Source organism: Urocitellus parryii, chromosome 1 (assembly GCF_045843805.1).
Source record: "Urocitellus parryii isolate mUroPar1 chromosome 1, mUroPar1.hap1, whole genome shotgun sequence".
NCBI lineage: Eukaryota > Metazoa > Chordata > Mammalia > Rodentia > Sciuridae > Urocitellus > Urocitellus parryii.
The window spans coordinates 214451596-214478444 of NC_135531.1; the positions used below are offsets into that span (position 1 = coordinate 214451596).

The following is a 26849-nucleotide window of genomic DNA, read 5'->3' on the forward strand; positions in this document are numbered from 1 at the left end:
TTTTATTTTTTAATGAAAAGGAACTTCTTAACCCTGGTAAAAGTTCTTTTGACTTGCAAAAGTAGGGCACACAGACTACACTGTGAGTTTACTGTCTTTTTAAGGGAAAGTTAACATGTAAAAAACCCAAAGACTAGAAAACATGACTTTTTGACATTCCCCAAATGCTTGCAGATATGCTTATGCTAGCACATACTTTTTGAAAATTACTTTGAGAACAAGAACCAAACATCATCCTGTGAATGTCTATAGGAAGGTGCAAAGCATCACTGTCATCAGTCCTGATCGTAATAGAACCACAGTCTGCACCAAAGGACACAGTTCGCTGGTATCACTATTGGGATGATAACTTAATTGATTTGTCTCAGTGGAGAGGGATGTAGACACGAGATTTATTTTGAAGAAAAAAATACATGCAATCCTGTTTTTGTTTTCTCAACAAGCATTTTGCCACTGACCTCTAAATCAGTTTAACCTTTTCTAAACATATCTGCACATTTTTTACATAATTTAAAGCTAGGTTTTATTATTGCTGCTGTTGAAAGGCTCTGCGAGATTTATCACAACATGGAATCAGTAACCTTTTTTAAAAAAAACAAAGGTGAAAAACAAAACAAAACAAAAGGCTGCAACTATAAGCTCCCAGCTCCACTCCTTTTCCCGGCAGGGGATTTTGATCTAACCACTGAAGTGCCTTTAGAGTTCAATCTGTTAAAAAATGTATGAAACGGTATTAAAATAGGAAAAGGCATGTGTATGACTCAGGCTTATCCCAGTATCTCTGCAACTAGGTTGTCACAGGATTTCCCTGTGCTTCTGAAAACTGAAAACCTTGAGAAAGTGACAGTAGAAGTTCCTGTTTCTTTTTCTCTCTCTTTTTTTTTTAAATAAGAAGGGGGGCGCGCGCGAACACACACACACACACACACACACACACACACACACACGTCTTCCGGGTTTCCTACGAATCAGACAGGTTCTTTGAGGTTCCAAGTGAAGACTGCAAACCAACGTTACGACTTATTCTAGTACTCCTCTGCACACAAAGGTTTCAAGGAAAACCCCAAACTTGTTGCAGGGCTGGGCGAAGCCCCCGGCCCGGCGCGCTTCTGCTCTCGCCACCTCTCCGCCCTTTCCTTTTCCCCTTCCCCTACGTCCCACCCGGCCCTGGTAGGCGGGGGCGAGGGCATCTCCCCTACTAAGGTCACCAGCCCGAGCCGTCCCTGTCGGCCGCCTCTTTCGGAAACAAGGTCACCGCCCAGCCGGGTCCCTCCGAGGAGGAGCAGCGCCCGTCCAAGCGCTGCCGCCCTTTGTAAAGCGGGGCTCGCCGGCCTCCGCGCGGCATCCCCGCCGCCGCCTCACCTGCTTGCGATAGGGCGTCCTGCAGTTGCTGTTGCCCCCGGGGTTGCCGCTGCTGCTGGGGAAGATCATCGCGGCGGGAGCGGGCGGCCGGCGCGGGGCAGCCTCGCCGTGAGGGGGAGGGCGCAGGGAGGGGGCCGGCCGGGCCCGGGGCCGCGGCCGCTCTGGGAACTCCCTCTCGCCGCGCGGCGGCGGCCGGCGGGGGCTGCAGCTCCGGGCTGACTTCGCCCTCGACCTCCGCACTCGCCTAAAAGTGCGGCGCGGAGCCGGGGGACGGCGAGACTAGAGCAGCTCCTGGGGCCGCCGCCCTGCGTGCCATGGACTGGAGTTCGCGCGCGGAGCTGGCGGCGCCGCGGACTCTCCCGGCGGCAGCGGAGGAGCAGCGCCGCCGCGTCCCCACCTACCACGGCCTCAACCACCGCCCCGAGAGCGCGCCGGCCGGGGGCGGGGAGGCGGCCGCGCACCGCCTCGCGCCGCGCCCAGGCCCACCCGCGCCTCCCCGCCCTCCTGCTGGGCGCGGCGCCCGCTGCCCCGCCGGCCCGCAGGTCCCCGCGCTCTCCCTCCGGGTCTCCGGGCCGGGGCCTGGGCTGCGCGGCCCGGGGAGCCGCCGGCGCCCCCGCTCTGGTGCAATGGTTGGGTCTGGCAGCCCGCATGCCGCACATTCCTTGGAGTAGGCAACCCCCCTTCCTCCGTGTTTCCCCCTGGGTTCTCTCCCTAAGCACCCGCGGCAGCTTTGCACCTCAGCTCGAAGCCCCTTTTAAGGGCATCGCTTCAGGGATCACTCTGGCACCTGAGTAGGAAGTGAACTGGCCCCCAGATTTTTTTCCCTTTTCTTCCATCTTTCGTACTATTCCCACCCCAGAAAAGGTGCGATAATTACTCCTACTTGGAAGAACAAATCAGCTTTTGCATCAAATCCCTGCAAATCTTCCTTCCCCCATTTCACACGCTAAAATTTTTGCGGTGGAAACAGGTCTCCACTCCCCGATCCATCACCCAAATACACACGCTAAAGTTTTGTATTTTATTCCTATGCCTTAGTTGACAAGCTTTCCTTCAAGAGGAAAATATCAAAAAAAGACAATGAAAATCATTTAAAGTCATCCCTTGGTAAGACTTCTTCTAAAAACTTGAATATTGAAACACTTCCTTGGTTTGATCATTAGATGCTACACAAATGGGTTCTTTTCAAGGGACACAAAACTCCCAAGTAAGGGACAAAGGGAAGACGTAATTTCCTTTGTTTTCCCGTTGAAGTGATCTAAAGCTGCTCCTCCATCTGTTCCTTTTCTGGACCACCTTTCTTTAGATGCATCAAGCACCAAACCCATGCAGTGCAGAAAGCCTCTGCAGCAACTGGTCAAACAGAGCATGCCATCTCTGGTTAGGCCACCTGGACAGGCTTGCCATCTTTCAAGCTGACCTGCTACAAGGTGAGTATTATAAAGTATTATCACCATGGTAAATGTTACACAGCTCTTTCCTTGGCTTGCAGACTCTAACACCTTCCTGGAAAGGCCCATCTGCTATGATAATGAAAAATCCTAACTTTTCTAAGAAGTGAAGGAACTCAACTTCTGTTTATCACAGGGAAAACAAAGTGTTCTAAATGGACATCAAGTTTCTAGCAAACCTATACCCATTTGAAGGTTTTTCTGGCAACAAGAAATTGGAACATACCCATTCCAAATATCCTTCTGGTGACTTAGTAGGTTGCTTCCACACTTCCAAATAATCCCAACTTTGGCCTACACAACTCACCAGAATTAGCAAATCTCATTTGTGAAAAACAACCATATACACAAAATATACATAAAAATCCTAATTCTTTTCATGTAAAAGAAGCATCGAAGGAACATATTTTGGGTATACAATGCACAAATAAGAACTTGCTAAAAAAAAAAAAAAACCTGAAGAAAAATATGTGTCCCTTAAAGTGATTAAATATTAAACAGCACATAATATTCAGATGTGAGTTACTACATATCCCAGGACTATTTTCTGCAACTCTACACATTTAAAATTATTTTCACTATCATTTTGTTGTCTCCTTTCACTAGGACCCTCATCATAGTTATCAAGCACAGATGTGGAATGGAAGGTTTTAGTTAGAATTGTTCAAGTGTTAGGTGCTTTTTCCAGAAAACTTACTGTTCAATGCCCCCACCTTTTAGACCAGTTACCTAGGGGAAAAAGTCCATGGACAATCTCAGTTGTCATGAATGGACTCTTAGGAAACCACAATCTAAACCACAGAAGAACAGCATAGATTTTTTTTTTTTAAGCCGTTCTACTTACTCTAGGGTCGTGATACTTTGGAATGGCATGCTGTTCCAGAATGCTGATGCTTGATTGGATAACCTGTAGTAGTATTACAGGCATAATTTTCAAGTGATAATAAAATTAGAATACTAAAAAAATAGTAAAATATACTAATACTAAAAGAACATTGAAAGAACTCTGTCTTTAAGACTAAAAAGGATATCTAAAAATTAACAACACGTAGTATGTTGAGAGGCATAAAGAGAAAGGACATAAGGCATATATAGTTTAGAAACTTTGTTTACCAAGGTTCAGAAGTTCCAAACTTAAATAGGTCCTATACTATCAACTAAGTAAAGTATTATAAAGAGAGGGAAAAGACTGATAGTCCACACTCAAAAATATATAAGGTAATAAAATCCCTCAACTCCAAAGAATCCAATTCAAGGGAAATCACAATACAAAACCATGTGTATAACGTGTATCATCAATTACAGATATTTAAAGGTGCCCAGTTGTCAGAGTAATTACAGGGATGGATCCTGGCTTGGTTCATTTGGAAAGGTTCACTGACCTTTGAAATTCATATATTTTAAGACAGAGAAAGTAAGGAAACCATGCAGAGATTGCGAATTATCCTGATATGAATAAGGGCTTTGGGACCTGTCCTGGGGATGTACATCCTCTTTGAAAAGAGACTGAGGCTTTGCTGGTGGGACTGTCATACAACATCCTCCCCCCACTTTAGCTGGTAGGTAGAGCTGTGGGAATCTGACCCCATGGCAGCCAATCCACAGACTGGCCAGTGACCTATGACCCAACTGGGATTGAAAAAATGAGCAGGGCCAATCCAGTTCACACCCTTGGGAATTTGATTCAGTAAAGTGCAAGAGCTGAACCATTTAGTAAAGGGGCAGAAACGGCAAGAGTGCCAGGGTAGAGTCGAGGCCACAACAAGCCAAAACCATACGCAAGCCAAGGTTATGAGGAAGCAGAAACTATGAGTAAACAGGAAGCTGACTGGCAGCAAGCAGGGAGTAGGGCACTTGGCTGCAAGAGGATGGAGGGAGCTGCAGTCCCCAGGGCTGCTTCAGCTCTTCAGACTTGCAACAGCCCTTAAAACACATGTGTATACTCAAACCCCACCCACCTCAGAGAGCTTAAAGGAATCCAAGGAACAAAGTTAAGACAGAGCCAAAGAGATCTGACTCCACATTCAGCTTTCAGTTACTAACTGCATAGTTTGGGGCAAGTTAGTTAACCTCTTTCCAGTCAAGATTGTCTTTACAACAATTGCTTTAAATATAGTACAGAAAGAAAGAAACAAACAAACAAAAAAGTGCCAAACTCAGTAAATGGCAGCTGTTATGATTGTTTTTCTAAGTTTTATGGTGAGAGTTTGTAGAGTTAAGTGGGTATGCTGTGTAAATATCTGATGCTTATAAGTCTGGCTGACCATCAAAGAACAGGAGCAAGGGTATAGTGGGAATTGATGGCAAGTAAAAAAAGCAAATTTAGTTAAGAGGAGGTCACTTTCAATGACTGTTGAATGACTGAATGAATATACTTTCTAAGGCTGTACACACTTAGCTTTAAAATGTTTTTTTTTAAAAAAAAATGTCTGGCAAAGGGTCTGTTTCAAGAGCCTAGGTGCACTGAAGGCAATTTTTTTAAAAAAAAAAAATTATTGTTGTTCATTTTCCTTTAAAGAAATTATGTGTTGCAACAGAGTCATTTCTGTATGAATGGGAAGACCATGAGCAGTATCAGAGGTCATACTCTAAGGCAGGAGGAGCATACAAACAAGGATAATAGGGATGGAGCAACCACTACGTGCAGAAGCCTGTAATCTAGGAGGGAGATGATACATACAGGTAATGATGCCTTTTGTGACTTAAAAGACCTTGTACAACTGGAATTTGGGAATCTGAAAGTAGAAGGCATCTGTCCCACAGAAACAATTCTAAAATGAGACTTTTTCTTTTGAAATTTCTCACATCTCATTTCACTTTCACAACAGCCCTATGGGGTTGGAAGGGTTATCAGACTTAACATGCAAGTCAGGGGGAAAAGTTAGGTAAGGCTGATTAACCTATTGCAAACTAGGGTTAAAATCTAGACCTAGCTTCTGTCCTGAGGACCCTCAAACTCTGTAATTGTACATCTTTAAAAAGCTGAATAAATAATGCTACAATTCCTAGGTGAGTACTTGCGCTCAGCACCCAAGTTGCCGTGCACCAATAGAGTTCAAAGCCAGTCTCCAGCAACAGCAAGGTGCTAAGCAACTCAGTGAGACCCTGTCTCTAAATAAAATACAAAATAGGGCTGGGGATATGGTTCAGTGGTTGAGTGCCCCTAAGTCCAATCCCTGGTACCAAAAAAAAAAAAGGAGGAAGAGATGGAAGGAGGGAGGAAACATAGGGTCAGCAAATTTAAATTTCTACTTTCTCCTGGTACAAAACAGAGTTGAAAAATGCACAGCATTTCTCAAGTAGCAACAATATTTTCTCTTATTAACTATTTTGCTTTTTAAAAAAATCTGTGATTCTTATTCCAGACTTAACAGCTCCCTAGACACATATAAATATAAAAATGAAAGCACTATAATAAAATAAAAGTATACCTACAATCCTAGAAAGTATATAGATCAACATAAATAAAGCCACATTCTGATGAGTCTCACCAGAAGCCATATTCTGATGATTCTTAAATGTATCCTGGTATACAAATAGAAGAAACAAATTTTGTCCTACTGCTGCTTCTCTAAATGGACTATTAAATAATAATAGCTGTCATTTACTGGCTAATGTCTATATTCTAGGCACTAAACATACACACTAAACACACACACACATGCACACACACACACACACACACATGCACACACACAAAAGCTGTGAGAGAAGAATGACTATCCAATTTTACTAAAGAGAAAATGGGGCTCAGAGGTTTTAAGTAAGCGGTCCCAAATCTGATACATAGTAGAGCTGAGGTTTGAACTCAGGTCTGTCTGACTCCAGAGTACCCTGCCTCCAACTACACTAATTATGGTTATCATTGCTATGAGCTATGGATGAAATCCACACTATAACACTTTCAAGATCCTGGGCAGGGTAGTATCAGTGAACATGCCTTTTTCGATTATGATATTTTTAAGTTACATTGAGTTTATTAGGACATAATCCCATTGTAAGTTTGGGACCATATGTGTACTGAATTTCTATTCAGATGACAATAAAAGCAAACTTTCCACTATTCAAATATATACTGAATGTAAAGGTATAAATTTTAGCTCCAAACCTAGCAACTCAATCTCCTAAAGTAGTGGTTGCTAAGGTATAAATTGCAAGAGAACTATATTCTAGAAGTTAGATTGGAGTTTAAGTGAAAGGTATTTCCTGAATCTTGAACTGGCACATAGTTGCCCTGAAAAAATATGGGAGGCCATATTAGAGATTAGTTTCAGTATGGGATTCATAGATGCTTATAGGCAACTGAAACCTTAATCACATTTAGGACAATTTCAAAACAAATAATTCACACAGGAAAAGCTTTGGAGATAGAACAGTTAAAAGTTCAAAGCTCACTTGAATTTTTAACATGAGTAGTATAATAAAAAAAATTTCTCTTCTAACCGTTTTCTGTAAAAACTAGTATATAGCTGTCTATTCTTTTCAAAACACACAAAAAATCTAACAAAAGGCAAAATGAATCGTAAATTTGAGATTTTTTTAACTGTAATGAATTTGTACCTATAGAGTAAAGTCTCCAGAGCAATGAAGTCAATTGAGGAACCAGGACAAAAAGAAGCTCATTTTTCATATATTGTGGAGTGCTGCTTCTTTCACTTACCTAGATGTTTGCCTCAATCCTCTATATTCTTTGATTGTGGAGACATGTCTAAAAGCAAGTCTATAAAAATTAAGGGTTTATTTTTCAGGATATTTAAAGATAGTTCAAGGAAGTTTTCATAAATTATAATAAAACTCACAAGTTATGAAAGAAAACTATTACTAGGTAATCTCTGCAATTAGTTTACTTAAAGAGCTGAAAGCAACATAATCTTCTATTTATGTCAGCAAACTATGGGCAAAGGGATAGAACAGAGGTGAGGAAGTAACTGGCATGCTGGGAAAATTGGTCCTGTTCCCACCTCTTGCTACAGGACCTGGGAAGAGACAGTACTCAGAACATCAGCAGAATTTATGAAAAACTAGAGCCCATATCTTTATATCATGGAAAACAAAATTAATTGAAATCCGGAATGACCGCCCCCTTTCCATGAGTGAAAAAATCAACTGTAGGAAAGACAACTTTGACAGTATACAGCAAACTGTACCTGGGACAAACAAAACCCTCTTGTAAGCTAAGGATGGGAAAGGGTTATTATCAGACATTCCAAAGGGGGAGAAGGTCTGTAACACAGGTTAAGTTTTAAAGCATTCAGAACATAGGGGAAAAAATGTTTTAAAAGAACTATTTCTTTTCTCTTCAGTTGATAAGATCACTATTAAACTAGGTCTATTTCACCTGAAGAGGAGGATTCTAGAACAATTAATGACATCCTTTATGTAAATAAGACTGCTGAAAAGCTTTTCATTCTCTACTAAATTACAAAGTTCAAACAAGAACATATACAATTACAAGTGTGTTTCCATTCAGTTGAATATGTATGAAGGCAAATTTTGCAACATGAGGATATCTAGGGTAGAGTTCTGAAACAGGATGTGTATGGAGCTTACAAAACTTTCCCATCCTCCGTGTTCCTAAGAATGAGTAGTTCTGGGTTATCTAATACACTTAACACATGCGGTGAACTGACGACAGACCTGTGGCAAATTGATACTCCCCGGGCGAAGAGAAGGCAAATGAGGAAATTCTGGTGTTGTCATGGCAATATGACTGATCATGACATCAGCAGTTCCTAATTCCAAACTGTAAAGAGCACTCCCAGGATGCTGACAGCATATGAAAGATACTCTCTAGAACCACCCTTCCTCCCAATCGAACATTGGATCTAGTGACAAATATAATGATGTTTCAACCAGAGATTTATTGTTAAAATCCTGTTAGATCTTTCTGTTAGAGAAAGTGACCTATTTTATATATACCACAATTATAGGCATAATAAATATATAAAAATGTTAACCATTTATAAACTGGATATGGTGATGCATACTTGTAATCTCAGCAGTTCTGGAGGCTGAGGTAGGAAGATCACAAGTTCAAAGCGATGCTCAAAATAAAAAATAAAAACCGTGGCTGGGATTGTAGTTCAGTGGTATAGTGCTTGCCTAGCATCTGTGAAATACTGGGTTCAATCCTCAGCACCACATAAAAATAAATAAATAAATAAAGGTATTATCTCCATCTACAAATAAAAAAATAATAAATAAATAAATAAATAAATAAATAAATAAATAAATAAATAAATAAATAAATAAATAAAGGGCTAGAGGTGTGGTTCAGTGGTTAAGCAGCCCCGGGTTCCATTTCTGGTACAATTGCTTGCTTTATTATGCAAAATCTCAGGAAAGGAGGCAGGGCATGAACCTTTTACTCCTACTTATTTTGAAAAGGAAGATAGCCTCAGGTAGGTTAAGCTACTTGACACAGATGGTGAAGCCCAGAAATACAGAATTTCAGGGTGGGAAAGAATTATTGAGGGTTAGTCCCTGCACCTGGCATTTAATAAGTATTTGCTAAATATTTCAATAATTCAATGAGTGCTATTGTTTCTCCTTGGGCACCTCAACTAATAATAAATCCATTACCTCTATCCATATGTAGCCATATCTGTAAGAAAGTTCATTGTTAAACAGTCTTGACATCTGAAACTATCCATCAGTTCTACTCCAGTACTAGAATCTGACTTCTGTGTATTGTAATGTGCTTTTTTCTGTATTCTACATTACTATAAAAGTGAGCCTGAAAAATCTCATGAGATTGCTTAAACAGTTTACAAATCCCTAATGATTTACTTAACCTATAGTCCTGCATATGGCAGGTTTTGTTGGATGCATGAATGGTAAAGGAAGCTAGCTTTCTTACACATGCAAATAGAAGGTAAAAATTACTGTTTTCACTCTCTTTTTCAAAACTATGAATATGCATGACTATAATCCTAGTGGTTTGGGAGGCTGAGGCAGGAGGATCCAAAGTTCAGAACCACCTCAGGAACTTCATGAGGCCCTAAGCAACTTAGTGAGAATCTGTCTCAAAATTAAAAATTAAAAATTAAAAAAAGGGTTGGGGATGTGGCTCAGTGGTTAGCACACCTGGGTTCAATCTCTGGTACCAAAAAAAAAAAAAAAAAAAACCACGAATACCTGAGTTAGACCTAAATTAAACTGTAGTTAAGTTGGTAAAGAATATATTTTGCAAATTGTATTAAGCATAGTGAATTTGCATCCTAATCTTTGGATCACTTGGGATAATAAAAGGAATAGTAGTAAATGTTCCATTTTGCATGTCATGTACATGACTAAGAAGAGATTCTGTGACAAAGTAGTTTTTTTGACCTCAATTGTTACTGTCAAAATAAATCTTCTGACTTTATTTCTTGGGTAAAAGAGAACTGTCCTACTCATTTCTCTTCATTCAGTGTCCTACAAATATTTAGATATTAACTGTGCATCACACGATCTGAGATGCTACTGATTGTACAATGCCTGAAGTTAGAGAGATGCTAATGTTGAAAAAAGTAAAATGACAGCAATTATAAGACATCATAAATTATAAGACATACCCCAGTTCGCTGAAAAGTGAAAAAGGTGAGTCGTAGAATCTATGAAGTGTGGCATTCAGGTGCATAAACACGCTGAATCAAAGGCACACACACGTCTTTTTCATTCATAACTTAAGCTATGGAAATAAATTTTGTCAGACACTCATTTTTAACCTTCCTAAGAACACAGAGCACTAAGTGGTTACAAGTAAATGAGTCACACACTTAATTTTTCCAAGGAGATCTGACAGTAGTGGGCACAGTCTCCAGGAGGCAGAATGAGAAACTTTCCCCTAATCTCGCATAGTCATCCATCACAAGGGAGCATGCTGAGCTGTTTGTTTCCCTCTCTGGCCTTCTCCCTACAACCACATCACACAACACCTGTTGTGTTTTATATGTACAGTGCATTTTTATAATGAGAAAGACTAAAGAGAGATGAATCTAAATCTGACTTCACTACATTTCTTGCTTTAAAAGTTGTCAGTTGCATACATAACTTCCCCCAGCCCCCGAACACACACACACAAGCACACTCAAAAGATCAGCAGTTAGTACTAGTTGGAAACAAAGCATCAATTCCAATATGAGTCTTACAAACTTCCATCCTTTCACGGGACCTAGTGTACCAGTTTTTAGTCTTCCTAGGGCTTCAGATTAGAAAAGTAATTTTTGCACAGATCCAGATAATCAGGTAAAAAGACACATCTGAAATGATTATTGCAGACCTTAAAATCGGTAGGAAATTACAAAGTGAATCAAAAGCAATCTCTTAACACGTAAGCTGACCTACTTAGAGAAAAAGATGTGAATGATTCACATGTGGAGCAACAACTATTAGTATCTGATAATTCATAATTGTTCAGGAACCAATCAGTCTCCTTGTAGATCCTCCTCTTCTTTATGCACCTCTTTTTGTAGCCATTTCACCAATGTGATAATTAAACAACATGAAAAAATGAAATAAATTGGTCAATTTATTTACTGGCTATAAGTTGACTAAATGGAAATTTAGGGATTATCTGTGGATTTCATTTATTTCTTTCCCTTGTTAGAAGAAGGGAAAATAAACATTGATCTCACCTTGAAAATCATCTTATGGAATTATTAACATTCTCAACCAATGATATAGTTCAAGCCTCTAACTCAGGGTCTGGTACACATTAGGTCTGGTACAAATATTGGTTTATTCAGTGATAAATTTAAATTTTCATTTTATTAGCCAAAATTTCTAAGTATTAAAGAATATCATCTCAGGGTTCCACAATTCAAGATTTCTTAAGTGATTTAAAAATATGTTCTATTTTAAAAGCTCATTTAGGATGTCTTAGAATACATGTAAGTTATTTGCCATGAAAATCATTAAATATATCAGGCTACAAAATATTGTAAATCACTAAATAGAAATTGCTTTCCCATAGTTTCTATACCTGTTTGCACCCTTTGTTTTTGTTTTTTAATCATAATGTAGGTTTTTGGTGTCTGACAGATCTTTTACAGTAGATGTACAAACTCTGGCAATTGAAAAATTATATTGTTTTATTCTATCACACAACATTCAAACAATTTCTATTAGTAAATTAAAACAGGCAAATGTTGATAAGCGTTGAAGTTATTCTCTCTACTTTGGCATATGTTTGAAAACTTCCACAATTAAAGCATTTTAGCTGATATCAGTGCATAAAGTCTTGTGAGGTTGACTCTCAGGATTTCAGACAACTGGGGCAAGTTGACTCTTATTGGTACAAACATATAGGAAGTGACTACAAAGCTGGTTTTGAGTTTTCCTTTCAATAACTGCTTTATCTACCCATTTTACCTTTTCTCCTGAATTCCTCATAAGAAAGAAGAAAACAAACAGAAGAAGCCATTTAAAAAGTTGAGATATGGGACTAGTCTGGATAGTACAAAGGTGACAGTGAATTCATAAAAAAATGCTTCAACTCTAAGTGCAGCTCTGAATAAGCAGAGCATGTTCAGCTAATCTCTATATTTGACAGTAAAAACACACTATTTCTAAATTAGCAGCATCTTTATGGTCCTGACTCTTTTTCTCCATATCTTTTATCCATTAGATTCCTTGATCTAGTGCGGCTAAGACTCTCTTTTGTTTTTCCCTTTGACCAGTCATTATTTATGCCAAATTATTGTGTACCCTGCTTTCAAAAATAACTTTTTATGGCCTCTTTGACCATATGATTCTACTTCCTAAAATTCCCACATCAAATGCAAATTTCTGAAAGAGGCTTGCAAAGCACTTCACTCTAACTCCTCTATCCCTTTACCTCTATCCCAGCTACTATTTATGTTTCGGCTGTCCATGAACTCACTCTTCTCTGGCTCTGAGCTTTGCCAGGAAACAGCCTCTGTTTTTCCATCAGCCAAACCACACTCATCCCTCCCTCTGTTTACTCTGTTGAAATCACAGCTCACGGTCTGGCCCCTCTGAGTTTTTTTTTTTTTTTTCCTGCTCTCATCTAATTTCCAAAGTCTCTTGCCATATTTTCTAAGGACTGTCTTGATGCCTAAATTAGGCCAACTTACTGTCTTTACATTATAAATTCCCCCACCGAAGAAACCATGGCCAAGATTCAGTATGTTCTCTCCACAATTTCCTGTATTGAAAGCAGACTGTGAGAGCTCAGCAGTACTTACTGACCTGGCTTCACCATGCACCAGTAGTTCTCACCCTCCTTTCCCTTGCAGCACGCATGAGTGTTACTCCCATCAGTCACTGTGGCTCACTTCTACATGACCCAAAACCAGAAACCATGAGGAAACACTCCCATTCTTACCTGAAAATCATCTGCATAAAGAATGAACCAGAAAGTGGATTACAGGAACCCAGAAAAGAGAAACATTTAACCTCAGTGCCTTATCTAGCTCTCCATCTATCTCTATCTACCTACTTATCCATCCATCTGTATCAATTCATATCTACCCATCTATCCATCTGTCCATCCATCCACCATCCATCTATATCTACCTATCTACTATCTCTATTTAAACAACAACAACAACACTTCATTTGTAAGGTACATACAAATTATAGCCTCATGACCTAAGAGAGTTTGGAAATGACTAAATGTTTTCTTGGGTAAGCATTTATTTAATAAAACCCAAGATGGTATTAAAATGTGTTTTAGAATTACTTTCCCCTGACAACACAACTTCCCTTCAAACTCCAGTGGTTGATTCTTCTATCTTCCCTATACCAAGAGACATCTGCCTCTTCCTTGTTCCTCTTTAGTACAAAACAACATATCCCTGAGATCTACTCCCTCATGTTCAATCACCTACACACTACCGCTGCCATTTATAGAACCAAGTAGTGGACAAAGCATGGGCTTTCAGTAAAAACTACTCATTCAAAAGATAATTCTACTACCTGCTAGCCCAGCAACCTCCATAACATCTCCCTTGTAGTTTTTTTCCAAGAAGCAAAGAGGACACTTCAGTTTGAGAAATTATGAAGATTAGAGTCATCTACTTACCTTCAGCAAATGTCCACCTTCTTAAGATAAATTTAGCAGGAGCTAAGCCTCTTTCCTGAGCAATATTATTACTTCATCTAAAATATCATACTTAGTTGCACTTCAAGAAAATCTGCACATCCACTGAAGTGGCTAACCTCACTCTGTGTCCTCAAGTCTGAACTTCCCATTCTTCTACCTATTCTGTACTCTAATTCATGAAACAATAGTATTAGACAGCATGATTTGAGTGCTTAGTATGTTCCAGACATTGTTACAAGCATTTCCTAAGCAATCCTCACACCACACTATCATTCATCCCATCCTATTATTCCCCCTTTCATAGGTACAAACTCAGTCTCTTTAGTCTCCCACTCTTCGGTTCTATGAGGTCACATCATTACTGCCAGCACTACAACCCTCCCCCTCCTCCACTACATTTCCCTTACCCAACCTCAATCCACAAGAAGGACCCAGCATTCATGGCTCTTGTTGTTACTCGTACCCTTGATTTTAAATGAATATTCTTATAACTCTTCCCACCCCCACCGTCATCCAACTCTCCCTGATTCAACTTCTGTACTGTTTTGCTTGCTTGCTTTCCATTTTTCTTGCATACTTCATAACTTTCTTTTTTAACTATAAAAATAATACATTAATATATCTTCCTTTTAGAAATAAGATGCAATGGCTTTTTTTCCCCCCAGTAAACTGAGTCTTCTCTATCCTTTAAATGGGAGAAGAATATTTTCCTTGCTTCTTAAGCTATGTTATCTCTTCTCTCCTTCAGTGCCAGAGTTCTTAGAAAACTACTGGGCAATGGAGATCTGCACATCTTCACCTCTCATTCTACATTCAGACCACTGGAATCTGGTTTCTGACCCCACCACAACTGCTTCCTGGTTCTACCCAACCCTACGTAACTCCTCACCAGTTTCAGCAACCCACCTTCATGGAATTCCAAGTTGTCCTTTCTTTTGGTTGTTCTTATGTGTCGTTTTTCTTCTCTGTTTCAGACTCTTTTCCACATCTGATCTTATCTACAACTAGTGCTTCAGTAATCACCATTGAAGAACAGAAGCCCACAACTAGAGTTCCAAACGTGGCTCCTCTGCTCCTGGCATTCAGACTCACCATGGCTCATACTTTCATGAGCCTCCATGCTCCCAGGTCAGCTCGCTCTCTCTCTCTCTCTCTCTCTCTCTCTCTCTCTCTCTCTCTCTCTCTCTCCACCATTGAAATCTGTATGCTTTCCACTATGGCCACTTGAATTATACTTTGGTTGTAGCTATCTGTCCATTTCACTGGAATATAAATTCATCCATAGCATACAGTGTACCTCAATGCCTTGTAAGTTGTTGTAATCCTGGAAATAGAACTTACTTTAAGTTTATTGACTTATGGCCCAAGGGGGAAAAAAGTACCATTTATAAAATTAAGGAGAAATTTTTCCTCACACTTAGGTAGCACTCTTGATGTCTTGTTTTGTTTTCACACAGAAAGACTTCAGAGTCTGAGAAGCAGTTGATCTCTAATGAGTGAAAGTACTATTAAATGCATCTGGGGAGACCGATCACTTCCCAAGTGCTGGGGGAATGAAAGCCTTTTTAATGGATGACTTTTGGACATTCATGCACCAAAAAGGGAAGCTTCTGGATCTTATGCTGCTTTCCTGGTTATTTTTCAGCCTCACTTTTAGTTTAAAACTTAGAATGAAAAAAAAAAAATGGGGGTCATAATTTGGATCTAGGAAAGATTTTACAGAATGAACTTTAAAACCTCTATTTCATATTTTTTAAAAATAAAAGAAAGCAAAGAAATAAAGAATGGAGAATTCTTTCCTGGTTAATTTTATACTCTGAGCAAGAAAAAGGTAAAAGATAAGGCCAGATGTGGTGACACACACCTGTAACCACAGCTATGCAGGAGGCTGAGACAGGAGGATCACACATTTGAAGTCAACCTGGGCAACTTAGTGAGACCCTGTCTGAAAATAAAATAAAAAGGGCTAGGGATGCCTCTTGCTGGTAAAATGCTTCCCTAGGATGTGTAAGACCCTGGGTTCAGTTCTCAGTAGTGAAAAGAAGAGAAAGGGAAAGTAAACAAAAGAAGATAAAAGAGAAAAACAAAGATAAGTAGCAATAAGAAAGTGAAGGATTAAAAAAAAAAAACATAGAAAAGATGGTTTGCCTTAAAATCTGAAGGCCATATAAAAGAAGTTCTCAGATCCTATCTGAAACATTAATTTTGCCTCCTGAGTGTAATATGGAAAACAAAATGATTGCTTTACTTCTTAGGATTTGAATTATTACCTCCACTCCTGACAGTATAGCTGCTTCAATGGGGCAGCTAAAGTGAGAGGATTTTGTAATGCAATGGTCTGAACTTTTATGTTTAAATGTACATGATTATTCAATGCCTCTGTAAACAAATAATCCCTTATTACTGTTACAGTGAATTGTTTTTAACCCTAAGAGATAAAAAGGCCTCTTAAATTTTTCAAAATTATCTTTTCTAGTCACCTTTCAATTCTATCTTACTAGCACTTTTAAAAGTTCATTAAAAAAGAATGTAGTTGGACACAGGGGCTCATGCCTGTAATCTCAACAACTCAGGAGACTGAGGCAGGAAGATTATAAATTCAAGGTCAGTCTCAGCAATTTAGCAAGACATTGTCTGAAAACAAAAAGGGATGGGAAGGGGCTGGGGTTGTGGTGGTGGAAGGCTTGCTCAGCACGTGTGGGGCACTGGGTTCAATCTTCAGCACCACATAAAAATACATAAATAAAATGAAGGTATTGTGTCCATATACAACTAAAAATATTTTTAAAAGAGGGGGAGAGCTGAGGATATATCTCAGTGATAAAGTGCCCCAGGTTCAATCCCTAGTACCAACAAAGAAAGAAATAAAAAAGGAGAGAGAGAATGTAAAATGCTCCCCTGACAACTCCCTAACAATGTTCTTCACCTATTCATTTGAATTATGTTATCAAGGAGCCTACTACTCTTATACCTGTTGCATGTGCTGAGTACATGTAGATAAAGGGAGGCCGTTCAATAGCTGAGGGGCTGCGAGTAAGCTGATGTTGGGAGGAAGGAGAAGTAATGAAACAGGAACGATCACTTGTAATAGTGACTGACAGGATTTCAACAGTATTGAGACTCAGGTGGATAGAATGAGAAACCAGTATATACCAAGATGCAAAGGAAGCAGACTCTAAACCACCTAAACAAAGAATGGCTGAATGATAGAAGTGATAGAAATTCAAGAGGTAAAAATCAAAACTCCTTCTCTTAAAATTGTGCCTGGAACTGAGAACAGTTACCCAGTTAGTCTCCACAAGGCCCTTGGCCACTGCAGTCTGTCAGTCCTAAGTCCTGGGAAGCCAGCTTTCCTAGGTTCTGCTGAGGTCTGGTTCCATAACAGAGATTCTTATTCCCTTATATATTCTTAAAATTATCCCACTCCATTACTTAACACAAACGGTAGTAGGTAGTAGGTCTCTATTCCTTGAAATCAAAAGTATCTTGCTATACAAATACTCACAAAGCTGTGTGAAAAACTACTTCTTATAAATGAGTACTTAGCAATAGCAAGTGATTTAAGAGAAATGATGTCAGGCAGCACCATCTGCTTATTTAGGGCAGGTTATTAAATTATTTCCATTTCTTTTCTGGGAGGGAGGGTGTACCGGGGATTGAACTCAGGAGCACTTGACCACTGAGCCACATCCCCAGCCCTATTTTGTATTTTATTTAGAGACAGAGTCTCACTGAGTTACTTAGCACCTCACTTTTGCTGTGGCTGGCTTTGAACTATCAATCCTCCTGTCTTAGCCTCCCAAGCCACTGGGATTATAGGCATGTGCCATGGCACCCAGCCTTCCATTTCTTTTAAAACTTTTTTTTTTAAAAAAATAGAAGTATTCTGGGCTGGGGTTGTAGCTCAGTGGTTGAGCACTTGCCTCACATGTGTGAGGCACTGGGTTCCATCCTCAGCACCACATAAAAAAATAAATAAATAAAACAAAGATATTGTGTCCATCTACAACTAAAAAAATAATAAAAAAAACGTTTAAAAAATTTTTTAAAATTGAAGTGTTCTTACCTACATGATTGGTAGGCATCACATTTATTTTACCATCCCAATTAAAGTGTTTTGAAAAAATATAAACATCTCATACATGATCTGAGATGCTTCAAATACTTGAAAAGGAATGACAAGTATTAGCTCCCTCCCCTGCCAAAACACACACAAATTAACTATCCTTCATTGACTTCAAAATGTCTTTATATTTATTTATTTCAACGTCTCTAAAATAAACTATTATTCAATATATATGAGTTGATGTTAATTTTGGCAACTTTCGTAAGTGTATGAATGATGTGTTGCTTAAATAAGTCTTAGGAATTCCATTTTGGTTTGAAATGTACATGTTTTAAGTAAAAAAGAGATAGTTTTCTTGCTGTTAGAAGCTAACAGATTTTTTATAAGATGGTCTTAAGGACTTGTTATATTTTAGGAATAAGCACTTCCTGTCCAGATTTGTGTCGCCACCTCATTCCGGGTGACTTCTAAACAACCTAGGGTCACAGTGGCCTCTCTTTAATTAGTATCTCACTGCTGGAGGGAGGGGAGCATGTCAAGAGGAAAAGAATGCAAAAAGACATTATAAACAAAGGTCTTCAAGGCAACTCAGTGGTTTGGTCAAAGAATGAAAAAAGTCTAGCTGCTTCTTTGTTACCAAAGCAAGGCAGGAAATGGTTTTGATTCCTGAAAATTGAGAAGGTTGGAATTTTTATGTATGTTTGTTAATTCTAGCTTAGTGTGTTCGATTTATTATTTCAATCTGATAACCTAGGACTAAAAATTATGCATTCATTGTTTAGATGACAAAAAATGATCCATAAAGAAAACAGATGATTCAGTTAAAACTTTTCCATCTGAGGTATGAGTCCACTGAGGTTTATTAATATCCAAGTTATATTAATGCAATATTTTCCTTCTTTAAAATAAAGAAGTACAATATTTATGATGGTAAAAGTCAATAATACCTATCTAAAAGATACTTTTGAAAACCCAATATAAAATCAAAAAGTCTTATGAAGTGAGAAAACAATTATACTTAAATTAAGCTCTCACTGCAATAAATGAATGAATGAATGGGTACGTAAAAATGGATCAGAAAGCTGAGGGTGTAGAACAGTGGTAGAGTATTTGCCTACCACATGTAAGGCACTGGGTTGGACCTTCAGCATCACATAAAAATAAATAAATAAAATAAAGATATTGTTTCCATCTACAACTTAAATAACAAAAAGGATCAGAAGGGCTAAGGCTGTAGCTCAGTGTCAGAGCACTTGCCTAGCATGTGTGAGGCACTGGGTTCAATCCTTAGTACTACATAAAAATACATAAAAAGGCATTCTGTCCATCTACAACTACAAAAATAAGAATTAAAAAAAATCAGAAAAACTTTTAACCTGAAAATAAAGATTGACACAATCTTAAAATTCTAAAATCACTAAATATATATACATATATCTATGATTATGTGTACAGACACAGATTCCATACATATATGTGTGTGTGTGTGTGTGTGTGTGTATTTGTTAAAATTTCACATGAGATTGCATTTTTAAAATAGCAACAAGTAAAATTTTTAAAAAATGAGACAGTTATATGTATGCATAAATAGTCTTTTAGAATACCAAATCTTCTGTTAAAAACAATGACATTGATGAGTGGTTTCTATTGGGCACTATTTACAAGAAATCACCTCAGCAGGGTGCCTACATCCAGTTTCATAATCACATAGTACACTCATCCTACAGGATTATGTTCCAGGCAAGTTCCAGTGCTAAGTTGAATTTCATTCTCTTCAGGAAGTAACTTTTACTCAAGATTGAATACAGCTGTTAGCACAGCCACTGTTCCAAAAACATTTCTATGAGAACTGGAAGAAAACACCATTTTAAGAAATGCAAATGCACTCTCATTATTTCAAATCTATGCAACTAAAGAGGGAAGGGAATCTCTGGTCTCTGTTAGTTAAATTAGATTTTTATAAATATTCAAGAGAAAACATGCAGGGTGGTTATGAGATGGCTGTAAGACTTTCCATGTATTTTTGTGGCCTATATATTTTAATAAGCACATCCCTGGTTTGTTTATAACAAATACAGTGCCTGTTTTTTGTTCTAAAAATCAAAGTTATACTTACGTTCTATTTTTTCTTAAATTTCAACCTCCACCCCCCCAGCACAACTTGATTTTTTTTTTCTCTTTATATTCACAGAAATGTAGCCTGGCAAATAACAGGGGGCGGTCTCAACAGAGGAAATGCTGCCAGCGAGAAACACCGGATGTAATCAAGACCACAAGAGACACATACTCAGTTATAAATGTTGAACTAGAAAGAGGTATTGGAAAGAAATGAAGGCTAACTTTTGATAATCGAATGGATTGATTGTTTTAGTGAAATCCTACCAGTTTATCATTTAACCCCAAACAAAACAAAATTTCTGGGAAACATTATAATCTCAGATTCTACTTTCTAGAGATTAAAAAAAAAAAATACACAACATGGCTTCTTCTCATACCTGGCCATTTTCCTAATACCTGGCCATTTTCCTACCTTTGTGGGCTGAACAGAGGGATGCAGATATCAGCCCGCCAGACAATATAGGAAAAGTAAATAGGATCAGTTTCTACAAATAACCAAGAAAGCTGTATTTTGTAAGAATGTCTCTACTAATAGCATTACAGAAAATGTCCTTTTAAAAAATACCTGAGTAAACCTGTCTACAAATGGAAAAGTTAATGAATATTATTAATTCTTTGGCAATGGGGTTGGGATAGGAAAAGTTAATTTACAAAGTCTGTAATAACTATTTTCCTATTCCCACCCTTTGGCATTGTGCTTTCTTTTGTGCAGAGTGATGGCGATAGTTATGAAGAATATTTCCCCATTGGCTAGGAAAATCCAAATATGAACTTTTTTTTTCAAGAGGAAAGCATAAGACTTTGCTACCTCTTTTTTTTTTTTCTTTTCTTTTAGTTTGGCTATTGGTTCTTCGTAAGCTTCACATTTCAATTGCTGCCTATTGCTCACTATCTAAATATTTTTACAATTAAATACATTCATCTGTCCAAAAAATAATTCTTCAGATAAGAATTTAACATGAAGTTTACTTTTTTAATCAGGGAACAGCATTGTTAATCAACAAAACATACTCATTTTTATTTAAAATATTGACCAAAAGGAGAAGTTCATACTTTTATATTTTAAAAGTTAACACTATGTCTACCTTCAAAATTTTTCCCCCACAGACTATGATCATTGTTTCTTAGGAAGGTGAACATTTCCCCTAAGACATGAAAGAATCTTCCATAATTCATAAAAAAAGAAGGGGGGTGCTGTGATAAGAACCAGTCATTTTTGAAACCATGTTCTGTTATATGTAAGTCAGCCATCTTATTATTCAAGCAAGATCTTTGATGGGGAAAAACACACCTTTTGCCACTAGAGGGAGTTCAAAATTCCCCTGGTATTGTCAATATACATGTAGAATGAATGTGAATTTAACTTCATGAAACAAGAAAAGATATGATTGTAGTATACTTCGCTTTTAATAGTCAGCAAGACGAAATCAAGAATTAGAAGATACTTTGCAAAACGAAAAGCCATGCAGGGGAGAATGAGGCATTCCAGCTCACAACTAGGCAACTATGAGGCATGTGAATGAGACCATCCTGGACTTTCTACCCACAGCTAGCTCCCAATTGTTGTGTGAGTTACCCAGCCAAGGTCAAATGGAGCAGAAGAGCCACCCAGCTGATCCCAACTGACCTGGGGGATTCTGCAAACTAATAAATCATTGTTTTAAGTTTGAGGTGGCTTGTTACTCAGTCATAGATCATGGAAACAATAATACTAGTGAATACATTTGTATGGTATTCATATTTTTAAAAGCCCTTTCATATCCACTATCTCCTATAGCCACACCATGCAGTAGCAAACTAGTCAAGGTTAAACATCTTGATCAAGATCCCAGAGTGCTCAAAACCAAAGTTTACATTTAAAGAGATGTATTTCTCAATTCTCACATAATCAAGTATTTACTATAAACTACTCTCTTTAGAGATTCTTTTTAGTTAGAACTAGTTAATCTAGACAATTGTGCTTATTTTTACTAATCCCATGGGTTCAAAAAGTAAAAATAACATTTCTGGGCCAGCCTTTTTACTTATATACATCTGCCGTTTTATTTATATACACCTCTAGTCTTGATGTTTAAGAAATGTTAGTCTCAAGATTCTATGCAAAGCGTCTTCAAACAGTAGTATAAACCAGACTTCTGAATTTGAAATGACCCTTAAAAATTCTATCCTACCTCATTTTCATTGTATTCACAAGTTGTACAACTCCTCTATCTATTTGAGATCTAGTTGAACAAAATAATGACTGGGCACTAAGCCCAGATCCTTTACATTTTAGTTCCCCTCCCTTCTTCCTCCTCCAGGGTTATCCATGAGATTGCACATGACTGATGGGCATACAGCTCCAAAAAGAGAAAGACAGTAGAATTTTCCCATTTCTGGTTAAGTGTTCTTGGAAAGGACTTGTGTATGGCTGAGAATGATCTCAGAGTTTAAGATTGGCCTTAATCACCTAGGCAATTTCCTAATAATAAATTTAAGGAAGATGAGAGCTAGGAATCAGGTTAGAATAAACTATATGACCAACCTCTAAGACAGAACAAAATTCAAGGCTTGAAAGTATTGGATCCAGACTTACAGTCCACCAATCCACTAGTCAGTTTCTTTTCTGAGGAAGCATCTCACTATCTTTTGATATAGAGGTATTGAGGGCATATTACTTCCTCCTTTTCCACAACAGGCACAGTGCAAAGGAGAATAAGGAGTGCCTGTGTACGCTGCAGAAGCTGCAGGCCAGGAATCCACTGGGAGATTGAGTAGATAAATGTAAATCAAGCATCTTCTACTTTCAATGGATGGCTGCTTTTGATCTTAGGAGAAAGAACCATCAAAACCTCCACATGGCCCACAAATCTTTGCAAAGAGAGTCTAGGGCTTCCTGTTGTACAGTCTTAATATAGCATACTTTATATTCCTTTCCTGGGCTCATCAAGTTGCAATTTAAATTATTATTTAATGTCCATCTTCTCTGCTTTATTAGGGAAAACTCCTTGAGAGAAGAGGTTGTATCATGTTTTATTCATTGTGTTTCCTCCAATGTCCTATACAATAGAGAGGAGGTACTCAAGGCTATTTTTTTTTTTTTGAGTATGAATCTATTTTATAGAATTAAATACATATATATATCCATACGTAAACGTATATGTTACATTATAGGTACTTTCAGAGATACAAAGAATATGGCAGTTTCAATAAGAAAGAGAAAGCACAAAAGCAGACTCTAACTAGTGATATGATAGAAATCTAAAGAATATAAAGTTGGAGAACAGGGAGAAGACTGACTGACTCTAGCCACACGATGGGTAGAGACTGACTATAGATAACTTGGTGGAGGAGAATCTGAAAGAGCCTGTAAGAATGGGCAAAATTTATACGTTTGTTTTTCTGGCCCATTAGAAGCAGTAAAGTTCACAAATGTTTGTCACCCCCTCCAACTCTTCTTTCTTCACTCTTCTTTTTCACCTTGTGTCCCAAATGCCTTCAGGACTCCAGGAAATTAAAAAAAAAAAAAAAAAGTGACTTAAGGGAGCATTAGTAATGCTTTCCTCAAAGAAAAGGCATTTTAATGATAAACTGTTAGAATTATTGTGCAAAGACTGACTTAACCCCTTACAATAATAACTGCTTGGCAGTGGAGGAACTCAGATTAGGAACTGCAAACCAAACTTTTCCAAGAAAAATCCTTGGCTAAGTCCAGATATAATGAATGAAGAATGCTTGGAGGAGAGAGAGTACAGGCTGAGCAGGTGGCCTGGGGGCACTGTGTCAGAGAAGGAGCCTTAGCTTTGGGAAAAGCCAGGCTTGCCACAACACTGTAGGATATCTTGTTTACATTGGTGTGTCATGACGCAGAGATTGGGAAATGCTGGTGACGAACAAGCATTTCATTTAATGGTTTGGAATTCTGTACAGATACACTAAGTAGCCTGCGCCAAACTATCCAGAACAAAGCAGAATTAGACCTGGGAAATCACCCTCATTGTTGCCCAATCCTCAAGCAGTTCTCATTTTGTAGGATCCCAGGGGATGAGCTATGAGCTCTTCCTTTCTTGAGGTTCCTGGCTCCTATTGAACTGGCTGATCTCCTTCCTGGGTGAGCAGCTCCTCTCACTGGTTTTGATAAAACAGGAAAATACATTTAAAACAAATCTGCTCATGGAATTCAGGTTCTCGGCAACAAAACTTCCTTTTAGTTTCTCAATTAAAATGACTGAAATTTGGTCCCAGTAACAAACATTAAGTGACATTAAGGTATAAGTTTTGTTTGCTGACTTTGCATAAATTATGTCAATGTTAAAGTGAAAAACAGATTCCCACTATGGAAGACACATTTGGTAAACCACACTGCCTACACAAAATTTCCTGATTCTGAGTCAAAGAAATGTGGCTTGCTCCTTTTTATATCAGACCTTCACAGAGCTATCTTAAAGTTTTTTAGCAACTTTTCTTCATAAAGTGAATTTTAATTGCCAGGTTTTTAATATCAATCTCTCAACATGAAACACTATACTAGCAGCTTGAAATATCTAGGCATATGTCTGCATGACCAAAATCTGCTTCTTAAACACTGCACTGTGCAATCCTTGTTTACTTTGGGCTATGTGATAAGGACTCAGCTCCTAATCATTTTAATCTCACATTTTTATGACCCCTTTATTTAAAGTCAATATTTTAATTGGCATCCATCAAGATCTGAACATATTTTAGATCAGAAATTTTGTTTAAACTGAGAAAGGGGCACATATTACTTCAAATGTTTTCAATTTGAGCATGGTAGCCTAATTTTGATTGCAGTAAAAGAGCTAATCATAAAGTGGAATTTTTTGAAGTAATGAAAACAACACTCAATAGGGAAAGTGTAGTCAACAGTTCATAAGAAGTTTTAGCTGATATGTAATTCTAGATTATTTAAAAACCTATATACAACTACCACTTTGGGCATTAAGTAAAAATTAAATTCAAAAATATTTCAAGGGTCTGGGGTTGTGACTCAGTGGCAGAATGCTTGCCTAGCATGTGTGAGGCTCTGCGTTCGATTCTCGGCACCACATATAAATAAACAAAATGGGGGTCTATTGATAGCTAAAAAATATTTTTTAAAAACATTTCAAAAATCTTACTCTAGGGGCTAGGGTTATAGCTCTGTGGTAGAGTGCTTGCCTAGCATGTGTGAGGCACTGGGTTCAATCCTCAGCACCACATAAAAATAAATAAATAAAAGAAAGCTATTTTGTCCATCTACAACTTAAAAAAAAATTTAATTCTCACTCTAGCCAATGGATTTGATCCATTTAATCACCAACCATTTGATTACCACAACAAAAATACAGGAATGAGCTCAAGCCCCCCTTATCTCCTTTGCTTACCCCAAATAGCATGAAATAGTCTTTGAGGAAGATAACAGGAAAGAAAAACAGCAACCCACAGGTTAGAAAGTAGCCTACAATAGTGCTCTCTGTTAAAATATTTTATATCTGTACTGTCCAGTATGGTAGCCACTAACTATGTGGAGCTAACAAGCACTTGCTATTTGGTTAACATGATTGGGAAACTGAATTTTTTAAAAATTTAACTAATTTAAATAGCTACAAGTAGCCAGTAGTTATCATATTAATATTAAATAGAAAACGCAAAAGACACATAATTAACTGAATCCCTGAAAAACAAAGAAACTTCAGTATATGATCAGCTAAATGTGGCAATTATTTCATGACCAGCAGAAGTCTAGAATTATTTTTATCTGATCAGATGATCTTTTAAAAACCTGACCCAAACTTTCTCTACCATCAGCAGAACCAAATAGAACTGAAAAGAAATTTGCTTTAACTAGATATCCTGCTGTAAATGAACCCCAATGAGACCGTAAGCCCTTGGAAGTGAGATTATCTATCTATCAGTATCACCTATCTAGTTATCTATCTATTGGGGTTCTTTCTTACTTTTTTGTTTGTTTGTATTTTGCTACCCCAACACTTCTTTAATTATTATACCTTACATATGGTTCTGAAAACCTTCATTCATGTAAGTTTATCCAGCACTGTCTGAGGTAGGCAGAAAAGGGATTATTCTCATTTCATAGAAATGCTAAAAGGGGGCATGCTCTGAAGGACTTGAAGCTAAGCAACTGGTCTAAAAATGTCCAAAACATCAATCCTCTAATTCTTATTCCATGGCTGTTTCTTCAGAGTCTGTCACATAACAATCATACAATATATTTTATTGTCTAATAATTGGAATTCAATAGGACCAGTAGATTTGGATATTCACCAAACCTTAGAAGTCGTCTTTATATTTGGGGGAATTTTTCACATTAGAATCCCAGCTTTATTTTTCCTGCCACAAAGAGCATTTGTTTTTAAGATCATATCTGACTGTGATGATCAGGAAGCAGAGGAAAAGCAAGAAGAATTACATGGTCAGTTGAAATAGAAGTATTTTCAGATTTAGACTATATGAACTTTCTTTGCCAGATTTGCTAACTGTCAAGGATACAGTCATCAGAGTATCCCAAAGATTTAGTTATAATACATAAATCAATGTTCCATCAGATGGCCAGGTTATTATTTAATGAGCATGGATAATTTTGAGTAGTTTTTACCACTGAGCCACATCCCCAGCCCTTTTTATTTTTTATTTTGAGACAGGGTCTCACTGAGTTGCTTAGGACCTTGCAAAAATTACTGAGACTTAAGCCAGGCATGGTGGTGCATGCCTGTAATCCCCGTGGCTAGGAAGGCTGATAGGAGGATTGCAAGTTCAAAGCCAGCCTCAGCAAAGGTGAGGGGCTAAGTAACTTAGTGAAACC

At 38.0% G+C, this 26849-nt stretch overlaps 1 protein-coding gene across 6 annotated transcripts in view; it reads right to left on the minus strand.

Moving 5' to 3' along the window:
• Rbms1 (RNA binding motif single stranded interacting protein 1) overlaps positions 1–26849 on the minus strand; it is a 202044-nt gene that overhangs the window by 121250 nt on the left and 53945 nt on the right. For 2 of the 6 annotated variants that reach the window (XM_077802672.1, XM_026393085.2), the window contains exon 1: positions 1363–1779. The exons of the other annotated variants lie outside the window; for them this stretch is intronic. In XM_077802672.1, the coding sequence (XP_077658798.1) occupies positions 1363–1431 (69 nt within the window). In that variant the 5' untranslated portion in view covers positions 1432–1779. Of the gene's footprint in view, positions 1–1362; positions 1780–26849 lie in introns of those variants that run through there. 6 annotated transcript variants of the gene reach the window in all.